At 44.6% G+C, this 14,815-nt stretch overlaps 1 protein-coding gene across 3 annotated transcripts in view; it reads right to left on the reverse strand.

Moving 5' to 3' along the window:
- Nucleotides 1–498: 498 nt before the first annotated feature.
- LOC308562552 (signal-regulatory protein beta-1-like) overlaps nt 499–14,815 on the reverse strand; it is a 35,321-nt gene continuing 21,004 nt past the window's right edge. For 2 of the 3 annotated variants that reach the window (XM_081148764.1, XM_081148765.1), the window contains 4 exons: nt 10,767–11,087; nt 9,879–10,211; nt 3,153–3,261; nt 499–860 (listed from right to left, as the gene is read on the reverse strand). In XM_081148764.1, the coding sequence (XP_081004890.1) occupies nt 3,155–3,261; nt 9,879–10,211; nt 10,767–11,087 (761 nt within the window). In that variant the 3' untranslated portion in view covers nt 499–860; nt 3,153–3,154. The remainder of the gene's footprint in view (nt 861–3,152; nt 3,262–9,878; nt 10,212–10,766; nt 11,088–14,815) is intronic. The other variant, XM_081148766.1, reaches the window with a different exon arrangement.

Consider the following 14,815-nt stretch of genomic DNA (forward strand, 5'->3'; position numbering starts at 1 on the left):
AGCTGGGAGTTGTGAGTCTCTCCCGATTGTGTGTCACTATGCTGGGTTTGGAGTTTATGTGGAGATTGTGTCAGGTAATAGCCTGAGATTGTGTCTCATCTTTTTTATTTGATTAGATGTGTTGTTGTTTTCTTGTGTGTCCAATGTCTGGGAGTCATTCAGCTAGTTTCTGGATTTCTTTCTCAGGGAATTGTTCTGTTAGCAGCTGTAGTTTCAGCAAGTCTTTGGGCAAAGGTGAGTTCAGGTACCTCCTAAGTCACTGTCTTGAACCAAACTGGTCTAAAGGAATTTGAAGAAAAACACCTTCTTTTTCTCAAGTCATTATGTAGCCAACAAAGTCACTAAGTTTGATACCCAAGGCTCACAGAGAAGCCAAAGTCTGATGCAACAGGGTTTCACAGAGAAAAGATTTACTCGTCCAGCTGCCCAACCAGGAGACCAGAGACAGGGCTCAGATCTGTCTCTCCCACACCCTGGAATAAAGACTTAGAGCAAATTTAATGGAAAGGAGAAACTATATATATTTATTAATTCTAATTGGGAGTCTTGATTGGACAATCTTGAAACTAAGTCATCGAAGGTAAGGAATGGGAAAGGTGAGAGAAGGTATAAAGGCATTCTAAGTGGGTAGGGTCTGGTTGGGTGGGATCTAGGTGCCTGGCCAAACGCAAATTCCTGGGCCCCATCGCTTCTGAATACTGCCTGAGAGGACTGGATCTGCACACGGTTTCTGGCTAAGGGCAGATTTTGGTTGCAGCCATCTGTTGGGGTTAGTGGGAGTTCATTAATTGGCTGTAAGCCTCTGGGACCAGTCTGACTGGGTGGTCCATAGGCACTGTGAGGAGGCTTGCTGTTATCGCCTGAAAGGAAAAGAAACAAAATATTAGCTCTAGTTTCAGTGATAGAGCTGGCTTTCAGTTGCATTAGGATTTGTTCCAGTTTCCCCTCATGCTAGGAAGTGTGTGCCCAACTTTGAAGCGAATGTTGATCTTGCCGTCCTCAAAGAGATTCTTGCATCCAGGTGCCAGCCTACAAGTGGGGAAATTTTCCCCAGAAAAGTGTGACCACATCTTCAGGCAGCCAGGCCTGAATTCCAAATTACCAGTGTTTAGGATTATTTACAGAGATTTTAAGTAGTTTTTCATAATAGATACTCAATTAATATATCTTGATATATTTGGAAAAGCTTTCAACGTCATTACTTCATAGTGCTGGCAAAACACAGATGGTATAAGTTCCTCAATAAGCCAAGAAAGAAAAGGGACCATATCATACACAACCTTGCTCCAGACCCTGTGTGCTTCATACATTGCTTTCTCCTTGAAGCCCCCACAAGTTTTTGAGGTAGCTGGATTCCCATTTTAGAGATGAGGAAGTTGGCTCAGAGAGTGTTAGTGGGTTGCCCAAGGTCACAGAGCTGGTATGTGTTTTCCAGTATCTGAACCCAGCTGTCTCTGCCTACAGGACTCGAGAGGGCAACATCTCCACTGAGATTCATCTAAAGGACTTTGTACACATCTGGTTCAGTCTCTGATGGATCACAGCACTGTGTGATCTTTAATGGATCATCTGGTCCAGAGATTCTACACTTAGTAGGTAAACAAAATTTTTGAAAAACAATTATATACCATATTTTTTCAAGAAAAATAATTTTCAAATCACCTACCAGCTAATGTAAATACCACTGCACAGAAGTAAGAGTATTTTAATACCAGGAAAACCAGAGAGAAAATAATTCATTTTTTAAATCAATCAAGATATATTGAGTATCTATTATGAAAAATTACTTAAAATCTCTCTAAATAATCCTAAACATTGGTAATTTGGAATTCTGTGTGTGTGTGTGTTCCTGGAAGGAAACTTACTAAGAAAATCTACTAAAGTAGACATGAGAAGTGACAGTGTGTGGTATTTGAGTGAAGATCCTCTTGCCTCTTCCCCCTTGAGCTCGACCAGAAAAACCTCAGAGTGGTACAGCCAGAACACAGGGCTGCCTCATGCCCCAGCTCCCAGCTGAACTATTTTAGGAATTCTCAACTTATGTGGAAGTACTGTACCTGAGCTACATAGCATCCTTAAAGAGCAGCCAAAAAGATTTTTAAAAAAGGCACATCCGTGATTAAACCAATGGCAAGGTTAACGTGGCTAAGATACTGTATCAAACTGTGGAACGTGGTCCTAGTATTGCTTTCTCTCCTCCAACTACTAGGTCAATGGGGACTGGTAAAGGCCCGATTGCACTTAACGTCACGGTCTCTCCAATGCCCTCCGTTCCCAGCACCCATTTCCCCCTCCTATCACCTTTACATCATGTGTCCGGGATGATGGCACAGCTGATAATTTGGGATTCTGTGTGTGTTTCTGAGAGGAGCTTGTATGAAGACCCAGCCCTGGGCGTCAAGGACTGTGAGGGGGAGCAGAAGCCTGTGGGCAGCAGGTCTGGGTCGGGGGAGGCATTTGTAGCAGAGTCTGTAGAAGCTTCTAGTCAACTTTTTTCTTTGTCTGGGTCACTCATGGAAAGAAGGAGGGAGCAGAAACTGAGAGGGACATGTAACAGGGGAGAAAAGAAGGAGCTGTGGGAAACGTGTCCACGTTTAATTATCTGCTCATCCTTCAAGAAAAGTTCCCTGCATGTCTCCTATGTCCTGGGCTGTCTCCCCCCAGGAATGCCCGTCATGAGAGGGCATGCAGCCCCTGGCCTAGGCCTCTGCCCCTTTAGTCCTACCCCCAGGTCCCGATCCTCCCCCATCCTTTCCACTCTGTTACGCAGAGGGTTAGGCTGGGAGTAGCCATCAGAGCAGCTGACCTGGGACTTCTCAACATTACTGTAAATGTGGATTCCTTTTTCCCAAGGAGCCCCCATAATCACATAATCTAGAGATGGTCTCCAAGGAAACCACCCACTCAGCTGCCTCATTCAGCTCCCTCTGCAGACTTCTTCCACAGAAGCCCTAGGACTCTGTTGATACCCTTCAAAAACCACTGGGTCAGCCGCCCCAAACAGGACCCCAAAAATTTCCTGGGAGTATTCATAGAGGTGCGTCACCTTGTCTAAATTCCACCGGGGCCCTGACCCTGTGGACTGACCGCTCCTCTTGACCTTGTCCCTTCTGGGATAGACTTTGCCTTGCCCTCCCTGCCCCACAACTTACAGTCAGGCCGTCCGCTTCCTGTGGACGTAGATGGCAGAGGCACCAACCGCCAGCAGCACCTTGAAGCTTAGGAGGACAGCTGCGAGGAGTTGAATGGATAGTACCGGGCCTGCAAATCAAGGGGCAGGAGGAGCCATTAGAGGAGACCCTTCCCAGGGTCCTTCGCTCACTCCATCCGAGGCTACCTGCACCCACGAACCCTCTGAAGCTCCGAAGCTTCCTGTGGGCTCGCGCTTGGGGCAGAAACCAGGGTAAAGAGGTTCTTCATCCGCATTCACCCCGCCAGCAGGCTGCCAGAGTTGTCGTCTTTGAGGGAGGGGGTGGACAGAGTGTGCAGTCAGGGACCCGTAAGTGTGGCACCTGGCTTACTGACTCGGTCCTCACACCCCTGTGGGGCAGGTAGTATTGTCTTCATTCTGATGAGGAAACTGAGGCTCAGAGAGTTAGGAGGGGTACAGATTAACAGAATTCAAACCTAAAGAAATACATTTTCTTCCATAGAATGACACTGAGACTTTTCTTTATTGATAAGGACAAGTCCAACCCCACAGAGTCATAGCAATGAAAGTGAACAGGGCATTGGAGAGGAGCAGAGACAAGCTTCACAGTGAGAGAGTCGCAGGGCAGACCTGGTTGGAGCCACAGACAAGGCTGGGTGACCTCATGTTCTCAGGAGCTGAGGGAGAACTCACAGTGGCCTGACCTCAGCAGACCTGCTGGCTCAAAAACTCCCTGGTAAGTCAAGGAAATGGGGTCACAAGCTTGGGAGACTCAAACACCACCATCCAGCCCATCCTGAACCCAGTCCTGATGTCAGCTGAAATCTTTCTCTTAGACACAGAAATACAGATTTGCAGATTTACAACAAGCAGTTTTTGTTTTTAAAATAAAAAAATAATGATATTACAACAGTTTCTCAAAAATAAATAATCCTTAAAGTAGAACTGGACGCCACACCATATTTCCTGTAGGGTGTTGAAGGATGGCAGTTGTCAGCTGAGAGGCTCTTTGGGACACTCTGTCAATTGAAGAGAGTTTCATTGCCAAGTTTGCATTTCCTCCTAACGGGCAGCCCCCATCAAATTACTGGCTAGACTTGGAGTATAAAGGCTCAGCACCCTCCCCTCCATTTATACAGCTCTCAAAGACGGTTCTGTCCATTTCTCTGTTGGCCAAGTCTGGTGCCTGCATTGTGGGTCAGCAGCTCCCTCTGCCAGTCCTGCTCTCTCACGCCCTCAGACATGTGGACCCTGACAGCTCCCCCCAGTAAGCTCCCTACATTCTTATAGACATTTAGAGTCTGCTTCCCAGGAAACTGACCTATGGGAGTTCAACTGGGTGTGATCTGGAAAGCAAACTGGACCACTCTCTTACACCATCTACAAAAATAAACTCAAAATGGGTAAAGTACTTAAATATAAGCCCTGAAACCATGAATCTCTTAGAAGAAAACATAGGAAGTGAACTAGCTGACATCAGTCTGAGTGATATCTTTTTGGACACCTTCCTCGAACAAGGGAAACAAAAGAAAAAATTGACAAATGGGACTACATCAAACTAAAAAGCTTCTGCACAGGAAAGAAAATCTTCAACAAAACAAAAAGGCAACCTACTGACTGAGACAACATATGCACAAATGACATATCTGACAAGGGATTGATATCCAAAATATATAAGAAACCCATACAACTCAATAACAAAAGAATTAAAAATCTGATCCAAAAATGGGCAGAAGACACAAAAACACATTTATCCAAACAGGACATACAGATGGCCAACAGCCATATGAAAAGAGGTTCAATATCACTAATCATCAGGGAAATACAAATAAAAACCACAATGAGATTCCAACTCACCCAAGTCAGAATGGCTATTACCAAAAAGTAAGCAAATAACATACGTTGGAGAGGATGTGGGTGAAAGGGGATCCTTGTACTTGTTGGGACTACAAACTGGTGCAGCCCCCATGGAAAACAACATGGAGAGTCCTCAAAAAACTAAAAATAGATATACCATATGAACCAGCAATTCCACTTCTAGGTATTTATCCCCCCCAAACCTCCCAAGAGCACTAATTTGAAAGCATATATGCATCACTATGTTCACTGCAGCATTTTATTTACAATAGCCAAGATATGGAAGCTACGTAGGTGTTGGTGGATAAATTAATGGATTAAGAAGATGTGCCATATATATAGAATAGAATATTACACAGCAATAAAAAGGAATGAAATCTTGCCATTTTCTACAGCTTGGATGGATCTAGAGGATATTATGCTAAGTGAAATAAGTCACACAGAGGAAGATAAATGCCATATGATTTCACTTATATATGTATTCAAAAAACAAAACAAAAACAGACTCATAGAAACAGAGACCAAAGGGAAGGTTACCAGAAAGGAGTGGGTGGAGGGAATGGGTGAAAAAGGTGAAGGGAAATATAGTACATAATATTGTGATAAGTTTGCATGGTGACAGATAATTACTAGAGTTAGTAGGGTAATCACATTGTAAAGTAGAAAAATGTTGGATCACTATATCAATGCACCTGAAATTAATGTAACCTATATAATACTGTATATCAGCTATACTTAATTTAAAAAATATATAAATCTATTAGGTAAAAGGGAAAAAATAGTTTTAGAGAAGGCTTTGGTAAAATTGGTGAATCCATAAATATTTTTACAAAGATGGTGCTCTTTATAACATGCAAAATTAAAATATGAAAAGAAAAATATCATATTACACCATCAAACAATTTTGTCAGGAAAAAAATGATTCCATAAAACATCCTGACTATTCCTTATTGATTCTTAGAATTCATATCCTTGTATATCCATTGTTAACTATAACATTTTCACAATTAAAAAAAACCCCTCTGAAATGCAATTTAGAGACAGGATCACTCATGAGCACTGGTGGGAGGTAGAGCAGGGCTCAGCCCCACTTAGCCTAGTGGTGCAATTGTTAAAATTTTCACTGGGATGGTATAAACAGAGGAAGGGAATGCTTGGGCATTAAGAATTTAAAAAAGAGTTGGCAATGGTAATTATAAGAACTATAAGATTGGATGGCTGTTGCTGGGACATCATAAATTTGGAGAAAAACAAAAAAAAGCTAAGAGTGATTAATTACAAGGTAAAGGTTAAGTGTGAGCCACAGACTTCTTGATAGCATTACAGATTGTATTCTTCTAGAGCCAGAGAACATACAAAGTTGAGATTTAGGCCAAGGACATAATTCTAGAGTAACAGAGCCTCAGAGGAGGTTGAATTCTCCACTTCAATGGGCCTGCTCAGCCAGAATAGGGCCCTGATGGGGAAATAGGGGACCCTGAGGTAGGGGCCTATGGGCCAAAGCACTCAACAGTCTTCAGCCCCCTTCTGGGCTGCTGAGACAATGGCAGCCACACAGATGCTTATCTCCAAATATGGCTTCTCAAAACCAAAGAAAAAACACAAAAGAGAAAATAAACCCTGCACACAACTGGCTCTCAGTGTTACTTGAAGAGAAAATGAGAAAAAGTCAAAATAGCTGAGAATCAAAGCAGAAAAATCACCAAATCCTAGTGCACAATCTGCCAGGAGGCTGTCATCCTTCAGCCACAAGGAGAGGGGCAGCTGGCAAGGGGCCCGAGAGCTGTTTGGGAATTCCACCACCACCAATAGTAAACCCACCGCCACCTGGCGAAATGAAAAGTGTCCACAGATCAGAGCACAGATCACAGGGAGAGGTTTAAATTACGCCTGTTCGAAAGGTTGGCACAGAATCCCCATAGTCTGTGACTGTGTTACCTTACCTGGCAAAAGGAACTAGTCGTGACTAAGTTAAGAATTCAAACGAGAACTTTATCTTGGATCTTCCTAGTGGAGCCAAGCTACTCACAAAGATCCCACTCAGTGAAAGAGGGAGGCGGGAGAGGCAGAGAAGGAGATGTGATGACAGAAGCAGAGCTGAGAGCGATGTGGGGCCCTTAGCCAAGGGGTGTGGGCAGCCTCTAGGGGCTGGAAAAGCAAGGGCAGGGATTCTCCCCTAAAGCCTCCAGGGGAAACCCAGTCCTGCCAACCCACTGTAGACCTCTGACCTCTAGAGCTGCAAGATAATAAACTGTGTTGTTTTAAGGCACTAACTGTGTGGTCATTTGTTTCAGGGCCTTAGGAAAGTAACACAAGGAGGCAGGAACATTTTAAAAGGACAGGTGAGATCAAAGGGACAGGCACAATTTCAAATACACAGCTTCTGTGGGGAAAGGGGAAAAGGAGGAAAAGTGCTGTTTGGCAACTGAGTGCTAATGGGAAAAGGAAATGGCAGAGAGGTCTCTGAAAGACAAAAGAGAATGAAAAATTTGAGGACTCAGAACATTTCTCCCACTATTGAAACCAGCCATTCAGCATAAATCTGCAGTAACACATGTGGATTTTGCTACACTGACAGAGGAGAGGTTCATTCATCTCTAATTATTGTAAAACAGCCCAGTACCATAAACATGACCAAAATGTTTTACATCCTCAAACCAAGCCCATTGGAACAGGCCTGGTCTGCAGAGGCCTGAACCCTCAGATGCTAGGATTGGCTGTGGCGTCCAAGTGCTGAGGGTCACACAGGCATCTTGCCCTTTGCTCCAGCTTGTCAGCCTAGACAACCTGAAAACCATTCCCAGCCTTCGGACTCAGCAGGTGTGCCGGGTCAGACACACCAAAAGCAACAGGTAATAACACCCCTGGTCGGAGCCTCAAAAGGAGACAGAAGCTAAAATGCAGACCCAAGGTGGTCCAGACAAGATGACCAAGACTCACCTGTCCTGCTCTGCCTGTTCACAACTCTGACTCCTAGGATAACACCAGGAACAAGCATAGGAGGACTCTGAGGTGGAAGAGAAAGGCACCCTGGCTCGGGCCAGAGGACTGGAGGGTGAACATGGGGATCAGGCATTGCAGGTTGCACTCTCCTAACTCCCAGACACAGAAGGCAACTCAAGTGTGGCTTAGAAAATCAAAAAGTCTGAAATCAGTAATCTGATTTTCTACCTCAGAAAACCAGAGAGGGAGGAACAAAATCAGCACAAAGCAAGTAGAATTAAAAAAAATCACACAGAACAGAGAAGTAAAATCTATGAAATTGAAGATAGAGAACCAATGGAGAAAAATCAATATAAGAAAAAGTGAGTTCTTGGAAAAGATTGATGAAATGAGAAACTTGTAGCAAGCCTGACAAAGGATAAGAGGGCATGACACATCTCCAGTATCAGGAATGAAACGGCACCGCTGCACATCGCACAGACATCAAACGGCTAATGGGGGAATGTCAGGGCCAGCTTTTCACGCAGACATTTGACAACTTATGAAAAATGGATCACATTCCTCAAAAAGCACAACCTACCACAATTCACCCAATAGGAAACGAATAGCCCTAAACTACTAAGGAGGTTGAATTACAATAAATTCCCAAAAAGAATTTTCGAGGCTCAGATGGTTACACAGGAAACTTTTACCAAGCATTTATATTTGAATTGAAACCAATTTAGGAGCACAAAAGAGCAGCTATAAAAGAAATTTGGAAAGTTTCAATACATGCTGTACTTTAGATAATATTAGGGAATTAACGATTAATTTAATTGTGTGCAAGGCATTGGTTTTGTAGAAAAACCAATGTCTTTGACCATATGACCACAAGATTACGGACTTTACTTGCAGCCGAATGTGCAAACACAACTAAGTTATTAATGGACACATTTATGCAACTTCTATATATCTCTTTCATTAGGGAAATTGTCCTTTCCTTTCTGTGTTTACTCTTGTAGCAGGCAGGGACGTGGGCACTTGGTGACCCAGCAGATGAGGACACCATAGGACTTGCTGGGAGGAACATGGCCCTTTGAAAGCTCTTCTGGAGTAAAGACTTCTAGAAACCTGACCTAATCCCCTCCTGATGTTACATGAGAGAGAAATAAGACATATTCTGTTCATAGACAAGGGGACTCTGTAGATCTTTGGGACAATGCCCAACTGATGGGGAATATGTTTCTAATTAGCACATATTAGTACACAAGGTCCCTGTACACAAGGATTCAGATTACTTGATTAGTTTAGCCCAGTCACCTGGTATTATGACAAGAAGTCTTCCCAACACCCTTCCTTTGCTCCCTGAGTCCCTTCTGTAAAACTCCAAACTCAACAATGTGGTTGACAAGAAAAAAGACCTTAAAGGAACTGAAATTTGCATGTAGGAAATGTTCAATGAACAACTGTGACTACTGCTGGTTCACTGTCGTAAACAGAGAGCAAAGAGGGTCCATGCTGTGACCACTCACAGTCACCTGGGTGCCAGGTCCAGATAAAGAAAGTCTACGATGGAATAGAGACCAGACCAGAAGGAGACTAGAAAGAGCCAGGAGGAGGGAGGGGCTGGCAGGGATGGTGAACACAGTGACTGTTCGGAGAAGCAAGCAAGAGGCAGGACACTGTGAGCAGGATGATCTCTCTCCCTCGCTCTTTCTTTGTTTAATGTATATTGGTGTCAAATATCTATAAAGATATGTACCAACCTCTTACCAGTGGTGACTATGGAGTGTGTGTGGGGTTTGGGGGAGGGGATCTCACTTTAAAATTCTACTTTCTACCTATAAACTTCTAGATTATTCTATAATAAGCATGAGTCACTACTTATAACAGCAAAAGTAAAGATACAATTTAAATGGAGCCGGGTCAGTTGGAGTGGAGGCCTCACCAGAGGATCCCTCTGTGCTCTGGTTCTTCTCAGGAGCAGAGGCCTTCAGGGTGACGTTTTTGGTGACTGCCGGCTGCCCATCGTGCTCCACCAGACAGGTGAGCGTCACGTCCTCCCTGCGGGCAGATAAGTTCACCGGGATCCAGCTCCTCCAGTTGAAGGTCCCATCCTTGTTCGCTATGCGGGTCAAGGCCATTTCTGTTCGGGACGTGTTTCCATTCTCCAACCAGGTCAGCTGTAGGCGCTGGGGGTAGAAGTTCTTCACCTGGCAGGTGACGTTCACCTGGTTCTTTGACACTGTGTGTTGTTGGGTAACCTCCACGGTGGGCGGCACTGAAACAGCACAGGGCAGAAGCTCTGACCTCATGGAACAGACAGATCACAGGGGAGCGCTCCCTAACTTAGCTCCCCCACCTGCAAGGGTATCAGAGGACAGGTGCTCAGACACCGACGGTACTCTTTCACATGAACGAAATCACTAAACACAGTGCCCTGCACACAGTAGGTGTTCAAGGACTGGTAGCTGCTATTAGGATAACATAAGTGAAGTGAATAAGCACAGCCCTGGTATGCAGTTGGAGCATAGTAACTGTAGAAAAATAAATGAAATCACCAAGCACATAAGAGCTTGGCTGATAGCAGGTGCTCAGTTATTGGAATTGCTACTGGTAAAGTAGGTGAAACTACCAAGTACAGTGGTAGGTGTTCACTTGGCAGCTACCATTAAACAGTGTGAGTGACAGGTACTTCCAGGTGCCTGGTGAGGGGAAGGACTGTCAGGAATTAGAATCCAGGAAAATCAAACTCTGGAGCAAAGAGCAGGGGGAGGAGCAGGCCAGGAGGGCAGGGGCCAGGTGTGGGCTGGCGCTGGGTGTGAGGGGCATCTACCTCGGATGATCTCAGACAAGTTGGCAGTCCCACGAAGAGGAGTGTCTCCCTTTAGGGTGTCGTGGGCCACCTGGCAGATGACCTGGGAGCGAACATCCCCCGGGGCCAGCACCACCGTGGCTGTGCTGGAGATGCTGTAGGAAGGGCTGTCTCCCTCTGGGTCCACGGTGGTCTGGGAGGCTCGGAGCTCATTCCCATCTTTGAACCATTTCAGGATGATGTTTCTGGGGGAGAAGCCGTGGGACTTGCAGGTGAAGTTCACTGTCTGCCCAGGTGTGGACCTCCCCGTGGGGCCTGATACCTCGGGGGGAGAGGGTTTGGCTTTAAAGGAACATAATAAACAAAGAACATGACTGTGGTTATTGCCACTAATGACAAGCATGTGACACTGTCAAAACCTTCCCATCTATTGTTTTTTATCCTTCCAATAATGCGGGGAGGGCGTGTCATCGTCCTCATCTTACAGAGGGGGACACTCATGTCCCCAGAGGTGAACTCTGAGCGGGGGGCAGGGCTGACAAGCAATTGCAGGCCTGAGTTCAAAGTCCACCTTCTTTCCTTGCCCGGTGATTTCCCACCAGCCTGGGCACAGGAACAAAATTACTGATGAGTTTCACTCTTCTTATTAACTCTCCTAGCTGGTCTTTCCTGGAAGCCTTCCCAACCTCAGAGAAAGTGTTTACAGAAGGAAAGGCAGGGAAGCAGTGGGGTAAAGGGACCCCTATGACAGCTGGACCCAGGTTGGCCAGATGAGGAGAGGTGTGGCGGGGCACATCCCAGTTCCATCTGTGAAATGGGACAACGGGCATTTCTCCTTCCCGGACTGCAGTGAGGGTTAAATCAGGCTGTTATCATAAGACCTGGTCTCACTAGTTCTGAAACTATCTGTTTTTTAGGCAGTAAGAAGGCAAACTCAAAACAGAGTGGAAACACCAAGAAACGCCTCAAATCTTGCTCCCCACAGCTGCCGTGCAAAACCCAGATGAAGAAGGCTGACAAAGGACCCAAGAATATACAGTGTGGATAGGACAATCTCTTCAATAAATGTTACTGGGAAAACCAAAAGACACATGCCAATGAATGAAACCTGACCACTATTTTGGCATACAAGAATCAACACAAAATTGATTAAAGACTTGACTGTAAAACCTGAACCATAAAACTCTTAGAAGAAAACACTGGCAGTACGCTCATTGACCTTGGTCTGGTGATGATTATTTGAACTGACACCAAAAGCACAGGTAGAAAAAGCAAAAATAAATAAGTGGGACTATACCGAACTAAAAAGCTTCTAAACAGCAAAGAAAATTGTCAACAGGATGAAAGGGCACACATGAAATGGGAGAAAATATTTGCAAATCACATATCTGATAACAGGTTAATATCCAAAATATATAAAGAAGTTATACAACTAAATAGCAAAAAAAAGAAAAACCCAAATGATCTAATAAAAAGCGGGCAGAAGATACGAATAGACATTTTTCCTAAGATGACATACCGCTGGCCAACAGGTACATGAAAAGATGCTCAATATCACTGATCATCAGGAAAATGTAAGTGAAAGCGCAATGAGCTGGGACCTCCAGGAGCGCTGAAACCTCGCACTGTTAGGTTGGCTGTTACCCAAGGACAAGAAACAGCAGGAGTTCAAAGAGGGTGCCCAGAAAAGGCGCTACTGTTGGGGGGAATGTAAGTTGGTACAGCCCTAGGGAAACCGCATGAAGGTTTCTCAAAAAATTAAACATAGAACTATCATATGATGGAGCAATTCCACTTCTGGGTATTTTCTAACAAAAACAGGAACGGAACTCAAAAAGATGCACACGTCCCTATGCTCACTGCAGCATTATTTACAACAGCCACGATATGAAAACAACCTAAATGCCTACCGATGGATGAATGCATAAAGAAAATGCGTTGTACACATATGCAATGGGATATTATTCAGCATGAAAATATGAAATCTTGCTGTTTTCAACAGCACGGGTGGACCTTGAGGTCACTGTGCTACGTGAAATAAGTCAGAGAAAGAGGCAAATACCTTATAATTTCACTTATATGTATAATACAAAAAATACACATTCAAACTGATAGATACAGGGAATGGATCATTAGTGGTTGCCAGAAGGAGGTGTGGGGTGGGGTGAAATTAGTAAAGAGGTTCAAAAGTACAAACTTCCAGTTATAATACAAAGAACTCATGGGGATGTAATGTAAAGTGTGGCAACTACAGTTACTAATACTATAGAACCTATTTGAAAGGTGCTAAGAGAGTAGATCTTAAAAGTGCTCATCACAGAAGAAAGATGTTTATAACTATTTATGGTAACGACTATTAACTATACTTATGTGGTGATCATTTCACATAATATATAATATCAAATCATTATGTTGTACGTGTGAAACTAATATTATGTTATATGTCAGTTATACCTTAATTTTAACTTGATGTTTATTGTTGACACTTATTACAGATGTCCCCATACCCCCCCCCCATTTGCTCACCTCCACCCAGCCTCTGACCCCCCCCCTTCCCTCTGGCCATCACCATGCTGTTGTGTGTGTCTATGGGTTATGCATATATGTATGTTCTTTGGCTAATCCCTTCATCTTCTCCCCTCCCCCGTCCCCTCTGACAGCTGTCAGTCTCCTCCATGTATCCGTATCTCTGTTTCTATCTTGTTCCTCAGTTTATTTTGTACATTAGGGTCCACATATAAGTAAGATCATATAGTATTTGTCTTTCTCTGCCTGGCTTATTTCACTTAGCATAATACTCTCCAGGTCCATCCAGCTGTCCCAAAGGGTAAGAGAGCCTTGTTTTCTACAGCTGCACAGTATTCCATGGTGTGAATGTGCCACATTTTCTTATCCACTCATCTACTGATGGGCACTTGGGTTGTTTCCAGATCGTGGCTGTTATAAGGAACGCTGCTAGGAACATAGGGGCGCATATATTCTTTCTGGCTGGTGTTTCGGAATTCTCAGGATGTAGTCCCAGAAGTGAGATCACTAGGTCGAATGGCAGTTCCATTTTTAATTTTTTGAGGAAACTCCATACTGTTTTCCACAGTAGCTATACCAGCCTGCATTTCCACCAACATTGCATTAGGGTTCCCCTTTCTCCACACCCTCGCCAGCACTAGTTTGTTGATTTGTTGATGGTGCCATTCTGACAGGTGTGAAGTCATATCTCACTGCGGTTTTAATTTGCATTTCTCTGATGATTAGTGACGTTGAGCATTTTTTCATATGCCTATTGGCCATCAATTTTTTAAAAAGTGCTTGAAACTACCAATTGATAGTCATCTCCCTCTTTTTTTAAATGATCCCCTCAGGAAATAAATTAGGCCAACAGGTTTTCCAAACACACACACAAGATCTCAGGCGTTTTGTAGCATATTAGCTCATTACAGAAGATGGAAGCATTTTGAATAAAAGGAGTGCAGATTTTATTAGTGATATTTTGGTGTTTTGGGGCAGGAAAGGCTCTGGGGCTGAGCAGTGAGTATTGTGGAAATTCTAGCACCTGTTTAGACACACACATGTTTAGAGATGGGAAGGAGTCCCCAGCAATGGAGCTCGGATCTGAACAGGGTGTCTGGGCTGCCCCTCCTCGGGGCGGAGAGGGCAGGGGGCCACTCTCAGCCCAGGCCTGCTCGTGGGAGGGTGTCCCTGCCACTCCCCCAGGGCTCACTCTCTTGGGCCTCTGATGAGCTGTCACTGGCACATGCTATTCTGAAGCACTTGTGCCCCTAAAGGTGCTGTTCTCTCAGCCCCAGCAGCAGGGGGAGCCACCGTTGTCAGGGGGGAAATTACAAGGTTTCCTCTGTGACCTTGGAGAACATCTAGCTCAGGGCTCTCTGCCTGGCTCTGCATTAGCATCTTCTGGGTAGTTAAAAAAATTCAGCTGCCAGGTCCACATTGAGCTGTTAAATCAGAATTCCCAGGGTGGAGACAGGGCCTGGGGGCCTTTTCAACAGAAGAGCCAGGAGGTGGCCGAGCTGGGCCATGCAGGGCGCTGGCCTATGTCTAACCACTGGGCACTG

The sequence above is a fragment of the Miniopterus schreibersii genome (genome assembly GCF_964146895.1).
Source record: "Miniopterus schreibersii genome assembly, chromosome: 10".
In the NCBI taxonomy this organism is placed as follows: Eukaryota; Metazoa; Chordata; class Mammalia; order Chiroptera; family Miniopteridae; genus Miniopterus; species Miniopterus schreibersii.